This window comes from Emys orbicularis, chromosome 18 (genome assembly GCF_028017835.1).
Source record: "Emys orbicularis isolate rEmyOrb1 chromosome 18, rEmyOrb1.hap1, whole genome shotgun sequence".
NCBI lineage: Eukaryota > Metazoa > Chordata > Testudines > Emydidae > Emys > Emys orbicularis.
This window is the reverse complement of record NC_088700.1, coordinates 846,597-870,914: the sequence shown is the minus strand read 5'-3', so window position 1 is coordinate 870,914 and position 24,318 is coordinate 846,597. Positions and strand designations below refer to the sequence as shown.

Sequence of the window (24,318 nt, the reverse complement as noted above, 5' to 3'; positions counted from 1 at the left end):
TGAGCACCCCGTGGCCCCGCCCCGCCCCCCTGTTCCAACTCACCTCTGCCGCGAGCGCGCCGCCGCATCCTGCTTCTCCTCCCTCCCAGCCCTTGCGCCGCGACACAGCTGATTCATGGGGCAGGGAGGAGGGGGACCGCCAGGTGTTGGGGGAAGAGGCGGGGCCGGGGCGGGGATTTGGGGAAGGGATCCAATAGGGGCAGGGAGGGGGTGGAGTTCGGGAGGGGACTTTGGGGGTGGGGTGGAGTCGGGGCGGGGGGTGCGGGCACCCACCGGCGCCGGAGAAAGTTGGCGCCGCTGCTTACAGGTAGATACATTCCCTGTCCCAGTATTTGTACTGATTGTTGCCTCTGGATGCTACTATAATACAAATATTAAATAAAATAAAATGACAGGCACGTTATTATTAAAATATTAATCTACACCTGCCTAATCCTTTCCCCCATAAAACTGTGGTTTTGCTTGTTGAATCACAAACATAATGAGTATCGCTGCTAGCACATATGAAAAAAACCAGCCTCAGCATGACTTGCTACAAGTCTGTTTTGCACTAAGCAAATATTATATAAACTGGTTTCTACCTTTTAAATGCACAGCATCCCGTTGACTCTGATCTGCAAATATTATTATTATTGACTTTTTGATGTCAAAAGTTTCACTATTAGTAGTTTTATAGGCATGGGTTTGTATCCATTTCTAGCCATTATTAATCGTGCTGGGTTTTATGCTGTATGTGTAAATTACATACAAAAATGTGTTCAGATTTGTATAGGTTGTAAAGTCATGAACTTGAAAGTTAGGAAATGCTACTATTATGGTTGTCTATGCAACTTTAATTCTCCCCCCTTGTGCTTCCAACCTGTGTGACAAGTCTCACTCAGGCTGAGGTTCTATGGGAAAAATAGTAATTCATCATGTAATTAAAGATTATGTCCTAGAGTATACTAACAAAAAGGCAGAATTAAGGTGGCATGGAGGTACTAGATTAAAAAACGGTAGAATGAAGGTGATGTAACTTTAGTCTGGAAAATTATGCAAAAAAATAGTTGAAGAGGAAGTAAGGATGTCTTAGTCATGAGCAAAAAATAGATGTGATAGTTTCAGGTGGTGAATGGAATATTTGATTTTGAGGATTGTAGGAATGGCCGGTGTTAATTCATTTTCAGAATGAAGAGGATTCTTATCATGCCTTACCAGACAAACAATATCACAGTTTTCACCGAAGAAGGAATGGTTTTAAACCTAGAATTTGGTTTTGGGAAAACCTAACTGCACATATTGTTTCACTCTCTGTACTGCCTGTGCTGTCACAGGCATCCAGAATGTTCCTTTCCCACCCTGAAAAATGGACACAAGTGCCATTCCAGATCAACTCCACTGCCATTATCCCTCTGGGCCAATGTAAAACAATATTCTATGGGCTTGTGCACTAGAAGAGCATGTGTACTGATTAATAGAAATTGGGGAACAGATGATGTTACTGAGGGTTAATGCTGTGGGGAAGTCTTCTGCTATCTCACTGCATAACTCTTCATTCATTTGAAGATGAGAGACTGGGATGGAATAGAGAGGGTACAACTGACTTTAAATTTGTTTTTTAGCTATCCATTATTGGACAGTCTTTGTCTCCATAAAGTCCGGAACTTCTAGAAATTCCAGAGTTGCAGCAGTTTTGTTTTTTAGTGCTTTTAGAGGAAATAATTTGCTTCCTACCTGATTCACAAGTACATTTGCTGTTGAACATTTAGTGAAGCATTTCAGAAAATATATCTGAATTTCACAGCCATTAGTTCCCCAAGAAGGCAATAATAAATGGACAGAGAACAGGTTATGGTGTATTACCGATAGAGTCCCTTATTTTAAAAGGGATGAATTTGAGGGTCCTTTATTGTATTCATTTATTCAGGTTTGTGCCTGGCTGCTGCAGAGGCATGCAAGAGGGAAAGGAGCAAGGAGCTTGCCTTACACAATGGCTGTCCTGCAGCAGTCAGAGGGACTGCTGCTCCCTCAGAGTACCCCTGGGGCAGAGGACACCCTAAAGTTGACAAGAAAAAGGCAAGGCCATGACCCCTCCGCAATCATCAGTGCCACATTGGTCATCAGAACTAACCACGCTTGCGGTGGAGCAGATGGCACACTCCCTTAAGGGGTGAAGCCATGTACACCAGAGAGCAGAGGGGCTTCTCAACAAAATCCTCAATTAATTATTCACCCGTCACCATAGTTTCTGGAGAAGTTATATAATTGAAACAATAAAACAAAGTATACTGCAGTATCTGGATCACACAGCTGCAGCACCACTGTGTGCCTTACACTATGCTTTAACACACACAATCTTGGGTTCTGCTGAAGTGAGTTTCCAAGCCAAAGGCCTGTCCCCTTGCCTTCATTGTTCTCCAATCCTCAAATCTAAGATTTAACAGACACTTTTCCTTCATTAACCCACCTTGTCTTCATCTGCTCCATATTGATCAAATTTTGTTATGGTTTTGTGATGTTTATAGCTGTCTGCTTAGACCTACCAAATTCCTTTCATTGGGTTTGAACGGAGGTTTCCAAAGCTGGAAGACTGACGCTGTAGCGTTCTTACCTGCCTCTGGTATCAGTATATGTAATTTGTGCCTATTTACATTTCAAGTGCCTTGTGGTTTTACTGAACTCTGTGCTGCATATGGAGCTGCTTTAATTATTCCCAGAGAAGTTGGGTGTGTGTGTTTCTATTTACAGTTATGAGAGAGATGCGATTTCTTTGACCTATTAATGACTTTCAGGAAAATGCTGTATATTGGCAGTAATTAAAATTAACGTTTGTTGAATTTATTTTCTTCTTATCTCCAATGTTATTGGAACTGATGTGTTATTCCGAATTGGTTTATCTGCCAAGTGTGTTTAGCAAGGCTTTGTAATGCTATCATATGAGACTGAATATAGTTATGGATATATTGCATAAGGCCCTGCTATCACGTAAGAGATACGAACTCTGTAGATCACAATTTGATTTCATCAGATCTGTCTGAAGCACATCTATAATATCTATCTATAAGAATAGAGATATCAGACTGCAACATTCTGCTCATGGGTGCATATACCGCTCTACCTGTGGCACCAGTCTGAGCTGCCTATGTCTATCAAAGAGCAGCATTTGGCCCAGTCCATAAAATGCTTTAGGACCCGTTTGGATGAAAAGCATCACAGAAATGTGAATAATTATAATTTTTGATAATAAAATTACCAAATTTCTGTGCTCATTGAAAACCCCCAGGACCTTAGCATAGCAATGTCAGGTGGTGTTTTCCGGTAAATATAGAAATTCATCAGTTAACACTAGACCACTTTATTTAAGAACATAAGAACAACCTCAAAATATAAGAACGGCCATACTGTGTCAGACCAATCTAGCCCAGTCTTCCGATAGTGGCCAATGTGTTACTAACCCTTAGAGATAACCAACCCTTAGGCCCAACCAAAGACTTGCGATAATGTACAAATTAATCAAATGGGGCAAATTTGAAGAGCAGTACTTTCATTGAAGTCGAGGATTTTTCATTCTTCGGGATCATGCAGTATCAGGCCCTTAGTAACTTGCCAAATGCATGGAGATAATTCCATAGTATTTTCTAGGGTGAACACAACATTTTAAAAAAAACCAATGAGTCCTTGTGGCACATTAGAGACTAACAAATTTATTAGGGCATAAGCTTTCGAGGGCTAGAACTCACTTCATCAGATGCATGGAGTGAAAAATACAGGAGCGGGTATAAATACATGAAAGGATGGGGGTGCTTTATCAAGTGTGAGGTCAGTCTAATGAGATAAATCAATTAACAGCAGGATACCAAGGGGGGAAAAATAACTATTGAAGTGGTAAGAGTGTGGCCCATTACAGACAGTTGACAAGAAGGTGTGAGTAACAGTAGGGAGAAATTAGTGTTGGGGAAATTAGGTTTAGGTTTTGTAATGACCCAACCACTCCCAGTCTTTATTCAGGCCTAATCTGATGGTATCCAGTTTGCAAATTAATTCCAGTTCTGCAGCTGCACGTTGGAGTCTGTTTTTGAAGTTTTTTGTTGAAGAATTGCCACTTTTAGGTCTGTTATTGAGTGATCAGAGAGATTGAAGTGTTCTCCTACTGGTTTTTGAATGTTATGATTCCTGATGTCAGATTTGTGTCCATTTATTCTTTTGCGTAGAGACTGTCCGGTTTAGCCAGTGTACATGGCAGAGGGGCATTGCTGGCACATGATGGCATATATCACATTGGTAGGTGCCACAAGGACTCCTCGTTGTTTTTGCTAATACAGACTAACCCGGCTACCATTCTGAAACCTGACAACATTTTAATGAAGTGTATACCCTGAAGTTTGGCCTGTTCTGTACATTCTTCCTTGTAAGTGTACATTGTCCAAAGTTTTCTATGTTCTTGTAAAAGTCCAAATTTTACTTTTTTGATTACGCAAAACTCAAGCTATTTGCTGTTAATAATCTCCCCATTTGTTCAATGGGAAAGGCACAGGTGGGTTGCTGGTGGTTCCTGGATGTTCTGTTTGTTGGTACTTAGATGACTATTTCTTTATAAAACACTTGATTGATCTTTAATTTCAGGAATATATCTCTTGGATTTAATCTACATCGATTCTGCATATCCTGCATCTGGCAGCATCATGGAGAATGAACAAAGATCCAATCAAATGAACAATATCCTCCGAATAATAGCTGATTTGCAAGTCTCCTGTAGCTATGGTTGGTAATTTTTGTCTTGTTGGTATTGTAAAGTCTTCATTCATATTAATATAATAAATCATTAGGAGATGTCTGCCTCATATGAAGAGGGACATGAGGATAATGTAAGTCAACAGAGTGATGCACTACTAAACTGCTTTATTTCCTTTTCTGTATAACTTCAGTTTTAATACCAAATTAGGCAATTGAATCATAATATGTGTTCTCTGTTAATGGAACTAGTGTGCAAGCTTTGTTAGAACAGTGTGTTCCATATGCAGGCTAAAACTTAAGTATTTAGTGAACCAGGGCTCTTGCATTTGGATTTTACTAGACTAACACTGTGGTTGATTTTTTTTAATTTTTATTTTATTTTAATTCTTTTTCTTTGTTTTTGCTTTATTATTGTTCGGATGAGGGAAGTAGGATGTTTCACTGGGACCATTTCTTGCCTGGATGAACTGGAGTCCCTGCTCCTCATGGAATCAAGCGACTCTCCATACCAAGACCCGATCTCCAGACCACCATCATCTTCTGGTACCGCAGGACTCTCCACCCTTTTCTGTGGGTGCTCCTTTGGTGAACAATATTGAGGAGGATGAAGAAGACTTCCAGTCAGTCTGTTCTATTTTTGTTCAGGTTCTCTGATATATTCTTTCAGGAGCCCATTCTTTGACAGTCACAGGGCAGATTATGCTTGTCAACAAGGGTGGGAGAAACCAACCCTGCAATCCACCCTCCCCACTCCTTTATGCCACCCCCAACGGCCATACTGGGCCCTTGGCTGCTTATTGGCAGCAATTTGCCAGACCTCTGGTACCATCTCATAAGGAGGCTAAAGTCATATACTCCTCTCCTCTTCAAACAACCCCCCCCCCGGAGAAATTTACAGAGCAGGAAGTCAGGTTGGATAAAGAAGCCACCCCTCTCATATCTATTGCATCCTTGTCTCCAAATAAGGGGTTATGCCTCTGCCACCTTCCATGGCCAACAATTTTTGGAAATTTCAAGATCTCCTAAAGAGAGCAGCTGATACTCTTCAAATTCCACTCAGAGGTCAAGGACACGAAGCAAAAACTGTTGGATATCCTGCTGTCAGCAACACTCTCCAAGGTGGTGTTACTCATTAATGAGTCACTGCAGGATCCAGCTAAGACTATGTGGCAAATACCTGCTACTGTTCCGCAAAAGTGAAAATGGGCAGATAAAAAGTATTATGTTCCCACCACCAAAAGATTCTGAGGATTTGGTTTTCCACCTAGCTCCCTGGTGGTGGACGTGATAAATGAGTGAGATAAGCAGCACTTCTCTAAATATGACAAAGACCAAAAGAGACTGGACTTTTTTGGATGGAAATCCTATTCATTGGCAGCCCTACAATTCAGGATCACAAACTACCAGGCAATCATGGGCAAATATAATTTTACAAACTATAATCTATTACAGCCTTTATTGAACATCTGCCACAGGAACATAGGGAGGAATCCAATCCATCATTTCAGAGGGCCAGTTATTGGCCAAAACCGCTCTTCAAGCATCCTTGGATGCTGCTGACATTGCTGCCAGGTCCATCTCCATGGCAGTAGTTATACACAGGGCATCATGGCTAACTCGGATTTTCCAAGAGAAGTTAGGAACTCTGTTGAGGACCTTACCTTCAATGGCAGTAAACTTTCCTTGGAGACCTTGCAAACACGGATGAGTCCTTACACACACTGAAGGACTCTAGGTCTACTTCACGATCCCTGGGTATTCATACACCTACAAATAAGAGAGGATTTAGTATGTCACAGACTGTCCAAAGATTCTCTGGATTCTATAGATCCACAAAACCTCCCATGGAAAGACATAAATTCCAGAGAAAGAGGGCCGCTCAACTGCCTTCCACGACCACCCAGTATTTTCAAAGCAATGATTTTGGTGAGTCAGTCGAGTATTCAAATCCTCCCGCACCTCTAGTTTCACAGCTGCATACGTTTGCCCACCTCCCTGATTTTGGAGATGGTCTTTCCTATTTCCAGTATGCTTGGAAGCAGATCACTACAGAGTGGGTCAGAGAGGTTATAACATCGGGCTGTGCCATTCATTTTACATCCCTCCCTCCCTTCCAACCTCCCCCCTGCCCCATCCTTCTTAAGGGATGCCTTGACAATCTTTTATTGAGACAGGAAGTGAACTGTCTCCTTTGATTAGGAGCAATAGAGCCTGTCTTGCTGCCTCACAAAGGCAAAGGGTTTTACTCAGAGTATTTCCTTGTGCAAAAGAAGAACAGAGGATGGATACCAATTTGGATCTGAGACTTCTAAACAAGTTCATAAAGTCTCAAAAGTTCAGGAAGGTGACTCTGGCAGCTATAATTCCTTCACTGGATTAGTTTTCAGCCCTTGACCTACAGGATACCTATTTCCATATGATCATACACCCATTGCACAGGAAATACCTACAGTTCACTATAGGCCAGGATCATTTCCAATACCAAGTTCTTCCCTTTAGTTCTTCTGTCCCAAGGGTACTCTCGAAGATCCACACAGTAGTGGCTGCTTACCTGTGACAAGAAGTGATCCTAGTCTTCCTGTACCTCAACAACTGGCTACTCGAGGGTTGTTCCTACAAAGCAACGCTATCTTCCACCCAGACAGCCCTTGCTCTGTTCCAGGAGTTGGGTCTTCAGTTGAATGAAAAAATCTTTGTTAACCCCTGTACAGAAGATACAGTTTATAGGGGTGTGTGGTGAGGCAACGACTCACCGGCGCGGCACCTCCTGCTGGTTGTCCAGGGAATTAGCACTTTTCCAGCTCCGGAGCGCCCTCTGCCGGCTGATGTCTCGCCTGCCGCTGGCGCCCATGTCCCTCCTGGACCCCAGTGCCCTTTGCCCAGGGGTTCTGCCCTCCACAGTACCCCCCTCTCTCTGGGTCTCCCCTCCCAGGAGAACCCGCAACCCCCTATCCCCATCTTGCCTCAGTGGCTACTGCCAGCCTCCATCTAGCCCCCGCCCACTGGGGCAGACGGCAGTCTGTATACCACTCATTATCAACAAGGGGGGTTGGACCAGCTGCCTTTGCCTATTTCTGGGCTGCCCCTCTGCAGCCCTAGTACCCTTTTGCGGGCCCTTAGCTTGGCCTGCAGCCTGGGGCTTTGCTAGGCTGGAGCTCCCCAGCTCCCTCTGCCCTTGCCCAGCACTGCTCCACCCTAGGTATCCTCCTCGGCTTCCCAGGCAGCCAGGTCCTTCTCTCTCTGAAAGCTAGAGAGAATCTCAGTCTCTGGCCCTTAGCCCTCTTATAGGGCCAACTGTGGTCTGATTGGGGCGTGGCCCCACCCTGCTACAGGGTGCCTTCAGAATTGTTGACAGCCAGGGCTTACCTTCGCTTAGACAGATTTGTAACTTTGTCAAGTCTGGTATAGGTAATTCAGGGAAACCCTCAGACCACAATAAGGAATTTTCTTCACTCCTGGGATAACACGGCATCTTGCACCTTTTTGACCAATCATGCAAAGCTACGTCTCTGCCACTTCCAGGTTTGGCTCAGAATGACCTATTCTCCAGCCAGACACACCTTGAACAGGCAGGTGATAGTTCCTCTACAAGTGAGGAATTCTTTAGACTGGTGGAAAAATCAACTCAACATCGGTGCGGGCAATTCCTTTCTGTTGTCCAGCCCCATCAATAACTTTAACAGATGCATCAGTGTTGGGGATGGGGAGCTCACCTCAATGCCTTCACAACTCAGGGCAGATGAACAACTCAGGAAACCAATCTCCACATCAGTGTACTGGAACTCAGGGCTGCCTTCATTTCGTACCCCTCTTCAGAGGCAAATCAATCAGGGTCATGATGAACAATACATCCACCATATTCTGTATCAACAAGCGGGGAGGAGCAAGATTCCCCTCTCTGTGTACTGAAACCATGAAACTAGGGAACTGGTGCATAGCTCATTGAATCCAAATTTCACTGGTCTACCTCCCAGGTATTCAGAACACCACAGCAGATGTTTTCAGAAGACACTTCTCCCAGGACTCCAAACTCTCAAATTCTCCACAGCATATTCCAAAGATGGGGTGTGCCAGAGGTGTCTCTCTTTGACATCTCCAGGAACCAAAAGTGCTCGAGAGAAGTCTGAGCCACCACGCTTTGGGAGACACCTTTCTTCTATCTTGGAAGAAGGGTCTGTTCTATGCATTTACCTTTCCACCGCTGATATGAAGGGTGGTGAACAAAATCAGACAGACAAGGCCAGAGTTGTCCTTATAGAGCCGACATGGCTGAGACAAGCTTGGTACCCTTCCCTGCTTCATTTATGTGTCCAACCACCAGTCAAGCTTCCGACCACTCCTCATCTCATCTCACCCCAACCTAGGGGTTCACCACCTCAGGGGATGGTACCTTGGTCGTTCATGGGTTAGAATCCTCCTGCTCTGCAGAAGTGCAATAGGTGTTACCAAAAAGTAGAAAGAAGTCAACCTGTACTACTTACTTGCAGAAATGGAAGAGATTCTTCCATTGGTGGTATTGCCAACGCCTTCTGCCTGAATTGGTGCCACATTCAGTCATCATAGAATCATAGAAATGTAGGTTTGGAAGGGACCTCAATAAGTTGTGGGGGAGGTTTTGGTTGGATATTAGGAAAAACTTTTTCCCTAGGAGGGTGGTGAAGCACTGGAATGGGTTACCTAGGGAGGTGGTGGAATCTCCTTGCTTAGAGGTTTTTAGGGTCAGGCTTGACAAAGCCCTGGCTGGGATGATTTTGTTGGGGATTGGTCCTGCTTTGAGCAGGGGGTTGGACTAGTTGACCTCCTGAGGTCCCTTCCAACCCTGATATTCTATGATTCTATGATTCTAAGTTATCTAGTCCAGTCCTCTGCACTGAGGCAGGATTATCTAGACCATCTCCAACAGGTGTTTGTGTAATCTGTTCTTAAAAACCTCCAATGATGGAGATTCCACATCCATCCTAGGTAATCTGTTTCAGTGCTTGACTACGCTTACAATTAGGAAGTTTTTCCTAATGTCTAACCTAAATTTCCCTTGATACAGTTTAAGCTCGCTACTACTTGTCCTGTCTTCAGTGGTAAGGAGAACAAGGTATCACCCTCCTCTTTACAACAACCTTTTACATGCTTGAAGACTATTCTCTTTTGCCCCCTCAGTCTTCTCTTCTTCAGACTAAACAAACCCATTTTTTTCAGTCTTTCCTTGCAGGTCATGTTTTCTAAATCTTCATTTTTGTTGCTCTCCTCTGAACTTTCTCTAATTTGTCCACATCTTTCCTGAAGTGTGATACCCAGAAGTGCACACAATACTCCAGTTGAAGCTTTAACAGTGCTGAGTAAAATTGAAGAATTACTACTACTTTCTTGCTTACAACTCTCCTGCTAATATATCCGAGAATATGTTTGCTTTTTTTGCAACAGAATTATATTGTTGACTCATATGCTATTCTTCCCAGTGTGGTATCATCCACAGACTTTATAAGTGTACACTCTATGCCATTATCCAAATCATTTTTGAAGATATTGATTAGAACCCAACCCAGGACAGATCCCTGCTAGACCCCACTTGATATGCCCTTCCAGCTTGACTGTGAACCATTGATATTACTACACCCTGAGTATAGTTTTCCAGCCAATTGTGCACCCACCTTATTGTAGATTCATCTAGGCTATATTTCTCTAGTTTGTTTATGAGAAAGTCATTTGAGACAATGTCAAACGCCTTACTAAAGTCAAGATATATGACATCTGCTGCTTCATCTTTGTCAACAAGGCTTGTTACCTTTTCAAAGAAGGCTATTAGGTTGGTTTGACACGATTTGTTCTTGAAAAATCCATGTTGACTGTTACTTATCGTATTTTTTACTAGGGTGCTTACAAATAGAATGTTTGATTATGTGCTAGATTATCTTTCTGTGCGCTGAAGTTAATCTTTACGTCCACACCCTAAATTCATGCCTAAGGTATTATCAGAGTTCCATCTTAATCAATCCATTTATCTCCCAGTGTTTTTTCCCGTACTGCTTAGCTCTCTGCAAGAGACCAGTTTTCATACCTTGGATGTTAGAAGGGCATTGGCTTACTACTTAGATAGGAGCAAACAAATTAGAAAGTCATCTAGGCTGTTCATCTGCTTTGCAAATACATCAAAGGGGTCCACAATCTCTGCTCAGGTATCTCTGGATATCTGGTTGTATATTCATTTCTTATGATGCTACAGGCATTCATCTCCCCCAAATGGTGATAGCACATTCAACCAGATCAAAGCAACCTCCAGAGCTTTACTTAAGAATGTGCCAGTATCTGAGATATGAAGCCCATGTAGGGGCCTGACAGTATATACATTTTCTGAACATTACACTATGATCCATGCAGCGAGATCTGATGTGGCATTTGATACGGTAGCACTGGTCTTTAGTTCTAGAGTGAATTCTGAAGATCCCTCCTCCCTCTGGGGATGCTGCCTGGTAGTCACCTGAAGTGGAGCACCCATAGGGACATTACTCGAAGAAGAAGAAGAGGTTGCACACCTTGTGTAGTAATTGCAGTTCTTGAAGATGTGAAGCACCCTATGGGTGCTCCACTACTGGCCCTCCTTCCTCTCTGTCTCAGACTGTCCTCTAAGGGACATTTGGGTGGAGAAGGAACTGAGGGCAGTTCTACCACACACTCCTATGTAGCCTCGGTGTCCAGCACAAGGAGGCATAGGGCGCATGTGCTTGCTAAACGGACACTGCTAATGGAAAATCGCGGAGCAGGATTCGAGAGGCTCATGCGCACCTGAAGTGGAGAACCCATAAATACGCACATCTCGAAGAAATGCAGTTATTGCACAAGATGAGTAACCTCTTCTTTTGGTGCTCATCAGAGGTCTACCTAGTGGAAGGCTTCAGGGCCCTGTTGGGAAGGAGAGGGAGATGTGAAGTAAAAGGGAAGCCATGTTCCTTTTGGTGCCTTTTTCTCACTTCTGAACTCTCAGGATGAAATCTTGTCTTGATGCTTCTTGCCATTAAGTTTCAAATAAGAATCCAAAATGTTTGTTCTGTATTTGAACCAAATTGTCTGAGGTTTGCTCATTAATACATGAACCTCCACTTTTCTCTTTGTAAATTGAGAGCACATATTAAAGTCGACCAATTCTCCTAGTAAAATCAGCAGCTGAATCTCATCTATAGACTGAATGACAACCAAGCCTTTATTTGGTAAAATCCTTAACATTCTCATACAGTCTAACAAAATAATATTCCTAGACAGTGTCTCCCTTGGGGAGTTATGGTCTCCTTTTGATTCCATTCATAAAATCAAAAGAACTGGAGAAAGCTAAAGAAGAATTGCTTTTATTTTTGCAGTTGTAGAGACTTATCTTGGCTATTTTTTTTATACTCTACAGATCATCTCATAACTTTACCCCATGTGCAAAAGTACTTAAAATCTGTCCGCTACATTGAGGAACTTCAAAAGTTTGTGGAAGATGACAACTATAAGTAAGTACCATACTTTCCTCCACCCCTACATGTATTAATGGAAAGATGGCCTGGCTATTAGCTTGAGTAGGAGTTATACAAAAAATCTCTGACAGAACTGTAAGTAGAGTTTTTTAACATTTTTAAACTGAGCTGATATTGTCAGGACATCTGAGTGAAACCCCAGCTGGCAGTAGTCCTTATGACTCTTAACATCAGTTCCAAAATTGTATTTCTTTCGCTTTTGCAAAGGCAAAAAGGGATAAAAATCAAGTGTCTGTCTTATTACAGTGTAGCCTTGTACTGGGAATGGCACTCAGATCCCTAAAACTGGATGTTCCCTTGCAAACTCTGTTGGCTCGGGATGCAAGCTGGACCCAAGCAAACAGTATCCATTTTAATACAGCTAAATGTAAATGTATAACTAGGAATAAAGAATGCAGGCCACACTTAAAGGATGAGGGACTATATCGTGGGAAGCAGTGGGTCTGAAAAAGATGTGGGGACAGTGGCAAATAATCAGCCGCACATGAGCTTCCAGTGCGACGCTGTGGTCAAAAGGGCTAATATGATGCTTGGATGCATGAACGGGGGAATTTTGAGTGGGAGTAAAGAGGTTATTTTACCTCTGTATTTGGCACTACTGCAACTATTGTTGGAATACAGTGTCCAGTTCTGGTGTCCACAATTCAAGAAGGATGTTGACAAATTAGAGAGAGAGTTCAGAGAAGAGCCATGAGAATGATTAAAGGATTAGAAAACATAACCTGTAGTGATAGACTCAAAGAGCGCAATCTATTTAGTTAACAAAGAGAAAGTTAAGGGGTGACTTGATTACATATATCTATAAATGCCTACATGGGACACAAATATTTAATAATGTGCTCTTTAGTCTAGCAGCGAAAGATCTAACATGGTCCAATGGCTGGTAGTTGAATCTAAACAAATTCAGAATGTAATTAAGTCATAATTTTTTAACAGTGAGTAATTAGCCATTGGAACAATTTACCAAGAGTTATGGTGGATTCTCCATCACTGACCATTTTTAAGTCGAGATTGAATGTTTTTCTAAAAGTTCTGCTCTAGGAATTATTTTGGGGAAATTGTACGACCTGTGTTATACAGGAGGTCAGACTAGATGATCAGAATGGTCCCTTCTGTGTGTTACTTAATGCTATCTGAAATGGTGTACACAATACCTTTTAAATACAACTGAATAGTTATACCAGGCTAATTCACAACAAACAAGACTGACTTTGTCAGGCTACTACTTTCATGTGTCAGGTGTGTGTAAAGCAACACTCATTCAAGAAGCTGAGGTCAAGAGCAAACCAACATGCCAGAGTGAAAGAGGCCGCATATACACATTCATTTTCCAGAGTGGGGAACTGAGGGTCCCTGTGTCACTTCTGCAATCCTCAGGATCATGTATGTGCCAGTCCAAAGAATGGGCTAAACTGCATCAAACCAAACTACCCTGCATTTATTTCTCAGATACAGCTGAGCTTACTTCAGTTGCTTCTAGTATTAAAGAGTGGTACTAAGCTATCATGCATATGTCTGTCGCTGCTAGTGTAGACATTGTTAACAGAAAGATCAGTCTCTTAAAAATAGGCAAGACAGATTTGAAGACAGTGAGAATGAAACAAAATGGTGACCCTTCCTGTTGGCTTCCAAATAGCTCATGTTTGGAGATACCTCAGATTTCTAAAGCTGTTCTACTCAGCTCTGCTTCAAACCAGTGCATATATACTGCAGTTCTTCAGCCAAACGGTAATTGAGACAAACCATTTATGATAAAGTATGGAATAATTAATTTTGCAGTGTGGAACCATATAAAAGATTAATATGTTTGGAGTTTTACGCTGCTTCAGATGAGAAAATCATTCTAAAGGAAATAACATAGAAAGCAGACATTCTTTTGGGACTGATACCAGAACTGCATGAATGTGTCCGGACAGACTTCAAATGGAGAGAATATCCTCCATAATCTGTCCCATTGCCTAGGATAACCTCCAACTAGAGAAGCCAAATCAACATTGGCCTATTCACTGCAGAAGATCAGCCTTGTTTATGGTTTTGACAAGTTTATTTTTTTGGATCAGATTAAAAGCAGATCTAGGAACAGTGATATTTTATGTCATAATTCTGCTTATTGTTTTGCATTGTCTTCCAAATGAAAAACCCCACATCTACAAAACGTTTTTCATATACAACATATATTATAAAAAAAGGAGAATTTCTACCATTATATTCATGGTGGGATTTGTGTGTTCATTTCCCTCTCCTCACATCATATGTACAACACAAACAGAAAGAGAGAGGGAAAGACTTGCATGCTGTGCACACAGATACACACTGAATACTTGCACATTATATGTTTTTGTACAAATTAAGGACAGTGTGAGCTCTATATTAAAAGTAGTCTGACTTTTCATATGTGTTTGCCTCTGAATGTTAAAATTTAGTAAGCAAGAGATTGTATTTACTTATTTCCAACATGATTAGCATTTTACATTAAATGAAGGCAGGGAGAGCACAAGTTTATAATCTAAATTGCAATAGGGAAAATTGTAGTTAGTGTGTGTTTTACAGCTCCTGGACTGGCTGCCAGCAAATGAACACATTGCTTAATTTAATTTTTGGACAGGCTTTCCTGTTCATGATACAATGTTGAGATTATATAGACAGTAGTTTTTCATTAGTTCTAGTATCTTTGCAAAAGTGAACAAAACAAATGGTCTTTATAAATATTTAGTGCCATGACATAATACTTGGATGTACTACAAATCATGAGTAATTTATATTTAATTTTTTGAAGCCACTTTTAATCCCAACAGAGGTTTTGCTAACAACAGTGAGAAGTATTTACGTATATTTTTAGAGGTAATTCAGTACTCATCCTTTCATCTGGATACCTGGGAAAATGCATTTTCTGAGCACATTTACTAATTTTCTTTATAAGCATGAGTGTGTCTAGTGAGAGTTCAGCTGAAGCCAAAGGAAAGATTCAAAGTGAAAGGAAATCAGGGCAGAACTTGATACCTAATATGGTAAAGGTCACTGCAGCTTCTTTGAGAGCTTGCATATGTCCATTACACTGTAAGTGTGTGTGCAACTTGTGCACCGCTGCCAGAGAGTTTTCCCTAGTGATACCCATATAGGCATAGCCTTGCACAACTCCAAGCTCCTTGTGCTGAAAAGTGAGGGTATAAAGGGCAGAGTAGCCCTCCCCCTATTTCAGTTCCTTCTTAGCATGTATGGTTGATGGTCATAGCATTGGTGTTCCCTGTGAACAAATAAACTGTTTGGTACTACCTAGTGGTACTCAGTTTTTAGTTATTTTCTTTCATTTTTATTTCTTTGTTTATTGTTTCTTTTGACAAATTTTACTTTGATTATGCACCCCATGACGTCTCTGGACCTTATTTGATACTAGGGCCTATGCCCAGGTTCCCAGGGTTTAAACCTGGTGTGGGATGTAAAAAGTCTATGCCTGTTAGTGACCCTCATTCCCTCTGTCTCAAGTGTTTCAGTGAGAGCCAAGTTAGAGGCAGGTGCTCTGTTTGTCATGACTTTAAGAACAAGACAAAGAAGCTGAGAGAAGAGCACCTCCGATACCTCTTGATGGAAGTTGCCCTTAGGCTGGCATCATCGCCCCCTCGGTCCTCCAAGGAAAGCTCTTCAAAGACTCCTTATCAGAGTGCTCCCCCAGCCGGTCCTGCAGAAAGAGGCCGCAGGAGATCCTCAACTCTGGTAACATCTTCTTTGAGGCCCAAGACTTCAGACCAGTCCTGACCTCAGAAGCAAAAGCAGAAGTTGGCTTCTGGCTCATCAAAGTCTTGGGTCAGGGACTCTTCCATGGAAGAGTGATCCAGTACTGAAGATAGAGCACACCAGCCAGCTCACCACTTCCCAGTACCGGCTCAGTCGGAGAAATGAGCTGTCCACTTAGATGCCCTCCCAGGGACCATTGAGACTGGCTATTTCTTCACTGGCTATGGAGCAGTCTTCTTGATCAGCATCCCATGGCTGTACCCACTGCACTAGAGGCTTATGCTGTGGCCAGCAACTTGCTGTGCCTCTTGATACTGCCATCACCATTTCTTCAGGGTGAAGACCCTTGACTGGCATTGTCACAGCTATCTAGACCATCAGCACCTAGATATTCTGTGAGGCCATCAGTTTCAGGCTCAGTACTCTCCCCTTCCACCTTCTTGGCGCCAGTTCCAGAACCCCCATACTGTATGTTGTCAGATGTTAGAAAGTCATCCATGCTTCCCCCAGTGCCGCGTTTCCAGCATAGGTCTCAATCCTGGTCAACAAGTACCCCTCCCTGTACCATGCCACTCGGGTCTCTAGGTACTCCGATTCATCATGCACACAAGGATAAGTGAAGACTCCATAGTCCTGACGTTCATCGACCATTGAGTTTTTACCTGGATAGAACAATGCCCCTTTGGATTTCTTCCCAGTTTTGCAGAACGTATGAGAAGTCATCCTGCCTCAACTCAGAGACTCTCCCAATGGATCACTAGCTGCATTACAATGTGTTGAGCTGCCAAAAGAGTAATGCCTCCTGACGATCTCACAGCACATTCAACCAGAGCACATTCAACCTCATCAGTGTTTGTGGCACTGTGGCGGGGTGTGCATACCCTGCACTAGGCAAGGAAGGGTTAACCCCACACTATGGGTGGCAGACGTCCCACCCCTCAGACCATGCTGGGCATGCTCCAACTGCTGCCTCAGTATAAAAGGGAGCAGCCCAGCTCATTCTAATCTAGGCTGACCACCGAGGAGGGAGGACGCTTGGTGGAGGCTTCTGCCCAGGAGCCATTACAGCACTTGACTACGGGAACCATAGATCCCAAGGACCAGACCAGAGTCTTGTTGCCTATGGCTGGCCAACTGGAGTCAGAATCCCAGGGGGCTCAGAGACCCCAACGACGTATGGACCCCAGCTTCAGGAGACATGGTAGGAAGTCGCCCATGGAGGCAGTGAGAGTGGTATCTCCCTCCCAAGGAAGGTCAGCGTATTGCGGTAGGCTCCCCACTGACTGGGTGGTGAACACATTCGCCGCAGGGAGGGCCTGGGTCCCTCTACCCCGGGTGGCGGCTCCTTACTCTGGCCATTAGGGAACACAGTCCTGATCTCCAGGGAAGGCATACTGATTCTGGCCATTGGGCCGCACCGCCCTGACCCCAAGGAAAGTTGTATTTACTCTGGCTATGAAGCTGCATAGCCCTGATCCCCAAGGGCAGCCATATTGACTTTGGACATTAGGTCACACAGCCCTGATCCGCAGGGCAGCCATACTGACTCCAGCCATTGGGTTGTGCTGCTCCCAGCCTAGGGATAGTCAGGTGGACTGTAACTGCAGTAGTATAACACCCCGACCTGCCCCAAAACGGGACAGGGTATGCATACCCCACGAGAGGCACACATCCCAATTATGGATATTTGGAGAGCAGCAACGTGGTCTTTGATTCATATATTCACCTGTTATTACATATTATCTGCTGCATCAAGAGAAGATGCAAATGTAGGCAAGGTGGGCCTACAGTCCTTCGTCTGATGAGACTATGAGCCCCAACACCTGTGTTAATGGCGTGGAAGTCACCTACAGCATAAAGAATATATGCAATCACTTAAAGAAGAAAAAAGTTACTTACCTTCTCATAACTGATCTTTGAGATATGTTGCATATATCCATTACGTGACCCATGCTCCATCCCCAGCACATCAGAGTCTATCATCAGCTTCCAGTGCGAAAGAACTGAAATAGGGGCTGGGTGACTCTGCACTTTGTACCCTTGCTTCGTGGCACTAAAAGCTTGAGGATGGAGCTGGCTCAAATGCCACCCTGGTTAGGACTGGCAGATGCCATGTGCAACATCACCAGGGCCACCCTGAGAATTCTTGGCAGCCTCCACAGAAGCAAGGAGATCTCTGTGGCAAAAGCAATGGTCAATTGATTGGACAGCCAAAGCCAAGCTGCCCGTTCCACCCTTCAGAAGTGGATGCCTGTTTTCCAAAGAACTCCAGAAGCTGGAGAAATTTCTCTCAGATAAGGAAGACCCAGGGCTTCCATAAAACAGGTTCACCAGAACACCAGTGACCTGCTTCCTGGGCTAGATTTGCCATGCTTCAGGATGGAGTTTCTGAAGTCTGTTAAATCCAGTCAGTTAACTGTGGATAGATTCTCTGTTCCCTGTGTCATCAGGATGCCTATCTACGCATCCCAATTTGGCCATTCCTGTGTCTCATAATACTGGGGCACCTCTATCAATATCAGGCTCTTCCAGAGGAAGGATCAGAGGTACACTCCTACATGAACAAGTGTCTAGTGAGAGCAAAGACAGAGCACCAAGCAAAAGAAACAAATAGGCTCCTTCTTGGAGAGTCATGGTTAGATCATCCATTGAGGTAAGATGTCTCGACAACTGGTCTGTCTAGGAGTCCAGTCAGAGTTAAAGTATTGCCAAGGCAAATGCTCCACAAGAGAGGAGAAGTATTCAGCTGCTTCAAAGTGAGGGCAGTGAGACTCGTGCTGCTCCACTTTTGAAGTATCTTACCATCGAGACTGGGTATAGTCAGGCAACATGATCCTCATCACATACGTAAATTGTCAGATGCATGAAAAACAAAGATATGGCTAAGGACGTGCATGTACTTCTGATACCAGAAGGTTTGGTAAGTTCTGTATGTATCAGGGTTCATGCCACCAAGTTCAAAAGGAAGACACACGTTTATTCAGCAATATGAGGGAGCACGACTTACAGGAAATAGATGCTCTGTCACTCTGGAGTGGCCAAGTTGCCCTTGGAATCCAGAGCTGGTGAATCTGGTGGTGGAACCTTAATTCTGACTCCTAGTAACAGAAAATCTTCTGACACTTCTGACCTCTCATCTGAGACATATGATGTGTTTTCAGATGCCAGGCCACTGAATAAAAGGCATTTTTGGATAAGGACATTGCAACCTTGATGTTTACTTGGAAACAATCTCCCTCCATGTAATCTGCAAGTGTTTGGAAAGGAAGATAAGGAATTTCCATACAAGATCAGACCCAAGGTTCATCTAGTTCAGTATCCTGTCTCCAACAATGGACAGTACCAGGAAGATGTAAGAATCCTGTATCAGGTAGATGTGGGATAATCTGCTCTCCACATTAGCTCTCATCCTGCTGTCTAATAGAGATTGACTTAAACCCTGAAGCATGAGTTTTAATATCCCTTCCAATATTTTTCCTATAATTACGATAACTCTGGATATTCTTTCTACCCATACAGATTTGAATCCTGCTTAGTCCTTTGCCCCTCTATGTTTTCCTGTGGCAATGAGCTCTCCATTCACCTAGCTGGGTTAGGTCTTTCTTTTTCTGTTAACCTTCTTCCATGAAGAAAATTTACATTTTATTCCTATTCTTTGCTTTCTGTCTCCTAGACAGTTTTTGATCCATGACAATATTTTGCTTCTCACCCCATGATTCCCTGGCTTCTTTAGGCCTCTTGTGCAGGACTTTGTCAAAGGTCTTTTACAAATCCAAATAAATTAGGTCAACCAGTTCTCCTTTATCTACTAGTTTATTGACACATTTAAAGAATTCTAAGAGATCAGTGAGAGACAATTTTCCTTTGCAGAATCCATGCTAACTAGACCCTATCATACATGATATTCCAGGTGTTTGATTATTCTGCCTTTAACTATCATAGGAACATAAGACTGGAAGTGACCTCCTAGTTCGAGTCCTGTCCCCTGCTATTGCAGGCAACCCCAGCATAAAATCCCATTCAATCATCCTGTCAACCAGTTTGCCAGGTACAAATGTAAAACTGACTAGTCTACAATTCCCAAGCTCATCCCTAGAGACTTTTTTAAAATACAGATAATACATTAGTTACCTACAATTCCTCTGGAACAGTAGCTATTTTTAATTAGCAGCTCAGACACTTCATACTTGAGTTCCTTCAGGACTCTTGGATGTACACCATCTGGTCTGATGACTTATTGCTTTTAAAATTATCAATTTGCTCCTACACCTCTTCTTCTAACACCTCAGTCTCTGATAGTACCTTATCTTTGTTACCAAAAAAGGGTAGGTCCAAAGTAGGTATCTCCCCAATTTCCAAAGCCCTTCCTAGTTATTTACCTGTTGATGCTTATGATCCCATATATTCTGGAATTGTTTTCAGTGTGTCAGGTTTTAGGGATAAGTACCAGCTTATGGGAAAAGCACAGTCTCTTCTAGTTATAATTCTTTGAATTCATGCTTAAGAGGGCAGTATCCAGATTAGATTTATCTCAAAAGGAAGTGTCCAAGAAAGACAAAGAGGAGTTACCAGATCAGCAAAACTACCCATAAGTATTATTCCTCTGAATCTAAAACGGAACTTTTTATTCTTATCAATGTGGCCTTGCTAGCTGTGATGGAGAAGGAATGAAAGTCCACAGAAAAACTGAAGAGACCAAGCAAGATGACTAAGAAATGGTCTAGTGTGCACCAGTATAAAACAGACGTTGTTTCCTTTCCTAAGGATCTCCCTAATTAAGGACACAGCAATATCCAGAGATGGAGAGTTAGGTCCCACAGACACTCAGGAGAAACTTTGAGCCTACCAGGAGACTCTGACTTTATCAGAGCCTAATAACCTCTTAAACATGGTGGCTCGGCTTCACCATTTCAAAAAGGGATTTCTAGTAGCTGAGCTGAACAAGATAGTGCTTATATATGATGTCTCTCTCCAGGGATAAGGAGGTCACACAGGGAACTTAAAGCTTGACAGGAGACACTGTGTAAACTGTTTAGAGGCCAGGGCAATTCACTATGGACTCAAGGTCCTCTTTCCAGGGGCAAGAAACTGCCATGTATTAATCATGACAGACAACACCAGTGCAGTGGCCTGTGTCAGCAATTTGGGCTGGATGAGGTCATCATCTCTGCAAAAGGACCCATATTTTGAGGAATCTCCCATCCATCTGAGCTCTACATATTAAGAAAAACATCTTGGCTGAGTGACTAAATAAGAAACAGCTAGATCAGATCAAATGGGATCTTCACCCAGATACAAGAGTTGCAGTTTTTATGAAGGAATTCAAGTCCCTGTAATAGACCTATTGACGTCACACACTAACTGCAAAGGACCCCTCTTTTTTCTCCCAAAAGAGGGGGAATCTAAGGGTAAGAGGTATAGATGTTATCTCCCAGAGAAACCTTGCCCCCTGCTACTCCGGACATCAGGAGGAATAACAGACTAGTAATATTAGTGGCACCATATTGGCAGCAGTGGCCCTCATTCTCCAAACCACTCCGCATGGCTCAGACTGACCCCATTTTCCTTCCTTTAAGACAGAATCTACTCTTCCAGGAACTGATTTCTCACCCAGAGTCAGGGTACCTGAGACTAAATGCCTGGCTTTTGAGTGGTTTTATGTGAAAAATAGGATACTCTGAGTGGATTCTTGGAATGCTTCCACCAGTTTTTCTTCTAAACCTGGCTAAAGTTCAAGGGATGCTACAAGAAAGGTGATCTCTATCCATCTTCACCTTCACTCTCAAGATATTTGGGCTCTTACAGGAGGGTCTGAACAAAGGCATCACAGATTCAACATTAAAATGTCCAGAGGCTAAATTATCAAGTCCACTATCCTAAACAGGCAGGAAGAAATTTCTTCAAACTTGGATTTAAAGTGTTTCCTCAGACATGCGTCATTTCTTCCTCCTCCTAAGATTTGTTGAGCTCTGCCATGTGACCTTGATTTGGTTCTTAACCCATTCTTCATCCCTTTGAGCCCCTTGGGAAGGTATGCTTGTTATTTCCTCTCTATCACAGTGCCATTCCTGGTAGCCAGTACTTCTGCCTTGTAGATAACAGAGGTTGGGGTTTTATCCATTGGGGATCATTATAGTCCACAGTGATAAGGTTGTTCTTCAACTAGACCCAACTTTTATCCCAAAAACTAATTCAGCATTTCACAGTGTCTAAGAGATTTGCCCAAATCCATCTCACTCAAGAGAGAATCTTTAGCATACATTAGAAGTCCATTGAGCCCTCAAGATCTATGCCCATTGCACAAAGTCCAGTGCTGTATTTAGTCTGTATCATCCTGCATCCAAGAGAAAGAGAAAGCAACTAAATCTGCTGTTTCAAGTTGACCGAGATGGTGGACCTTGGTGGCCTACCGATCAAACAGTCTGTCCAGCAACCAGCATTAAATACCACTGAGAGTGGTAGCAGTCTCCTGGTCCAAGAACTTACACACCATATGAGGAGATCTGTACAAGTTAGACATTCAGGCACTGGCGAATGCCGCCTTTCGTGCTCTGTGCAGTGGACTCCTGGTAAAATACAAGGAATTTACTACCCTGTGTACAGTTCTGAAGTCATACTGCAACATAGATTCACAAAGTTTAAGGCCAGAAGGAACCATTAGATCATATAATCTGAACTCTTGTACCTCAGAGGCCATTAAATTTCACCTGGTTACTCCTGTATTGACCCCAATAATTTGTATGTGATTGAAGCACATCTTCCAGAAAGGCATCCAATCTTGATCTGAAGACACCAAGAGATGGAAAATCCACCACTTCCATTGGTAGTTAGTTCCAATGGTTAATCACCCTTGTTAAAAATGTGTGCCTTATTTCTAATTTGAATTTGTCTTGCTTCAATTTCCAGTGATTGTTTCTTGTTATGCCATTCTTTGATAGATTAAAGAGCTCTTTGTTACCAGGTATTTTCTCCCCTGATGGTACTTTTATGCTATAATCGATCTTTCAACCTTTCAATCACCTTTTTGCTAAGCTAAACAGATTCAGCTGTTTAAGTCTTTCACTTTAAGGCCTTTTCTTCAGCTCTCAGATAATTTTTTTTTGGGGGGGGGGAGCTTTTTTCTGCACCCTCTCCAGTTTTGCTATATTATTTTTAATAAGAGGACACCAGAACTGGACACAGTATTCTAGTATTGGTTCCACCAATGTCACATACAGACTAAAACATTTCCCTACTCCTACTCACTACTCCCCTGATTTTACAGCCCAGCACTGCATTAGCCCTTTTTGTCACAGCATCACACAGCTCATGTTCAGTTGCATGTATATTACATCTGCACAGCAACCCCTCCAACCAAACTTGAAATCTCATCAAAGAATGAAATCAGGTTTGTTTGAACAACTCTTTTTTTCATAAAACCATGTATCGGCATTAATTATATTTGTAACTTTTTAATTCTTTATCAACTTAATCGTGTAACAGATTTTCCACTATTTGCCCAGGACTGATGTCAGACTAATTGGCCAATGGTTACCCACATCATCCCACTTGCCTTTTTTGAATATTGAATATTGGCAGAGCATTAGCAATCTTCCAAGATGCATTAAAAATTAACATGAGCACCCCAGATATCTCCTTAGCCAACTCTTTTAGGACTCCTGGGTGCAAGCTATTCATGCCTGCTGATTTAAAAATTCCAGTAGTTAATTGATCTGAATCCCTTGCAAATGAAAGATAATAGGAAAATGTAATATGACTTACCAAAAATTGCCTTCTTCTGAGTTACAAGGTCCACAGACCTTACCTTGCTTGGAGTGTATTGTTGCCAATGGGCTAAAACTGCCATTTAGTTCATTCTGAATTGGTTCATAAGGCTGTGCTGTCCAGTAAGAATTCATAGTTTATTTGTACAGTGTTTTAAACTCACTAAAAAATGTAAGGCCACTGGGGATATTGTCCTTTCTTTGGAAGCTCTCTTAACTGGTGGATTCTTCAGTTTAGCTGGCCACACCCTTTCATGCCAGTGACTGACAGGTACAGCTCTGCCTACATAGCTGGACACAGGCAAAAAGTCAATTGGCTAACATATCTGTGGACCTTGTAAATTAGAGAGAGGAAATTTTTGATAAGTCAAAATATATTTTCCTATTCCATAAGGGCTCCCTAATGGAAATCCTATTTACTTCTTTTACCCTGGATCATCTCACATTTTCAGCTGGAGAAAATGTACTTATTGTGTTTTTTTTTTTTTTTTTTACAATTATTTACCTTTTGTCTGTTAATAATAATAATGTGAATTTGACTTAAATTATAATAACTTTTATAAAGTGCTCCGAAGAGGAATATTGCTATACAAGTATTATACATT

General features: G+C 42.5%; 1 protein-coding gene across 1 annotated transcript in view; it reads left to right on the top strand.

Moving 5' to 3' along the window:
- RALGPS1 (Ral GEF with PH domain and SH3 binding motif 1) overlaps window positions 1-24,318 on the top strand; it is a 381,204-nt gene that overhangs the window by 263,574 nt on the left and 93,312 nt on the right. The window contains exons 12-13 of the mRNA XM_065418741.1: window positions 4,603-4,740; window positions 12,101-12,194. Coding sequence (XP_065274813.1) covers window positions 4,603-4,740; window positions 12,101-12,194 — 232 coding nt within the window. The remainder of the gene's footprint in view (window positions 1-4,602; window positions 4,741-12,100; window positions 12,195-24,318) is intronic.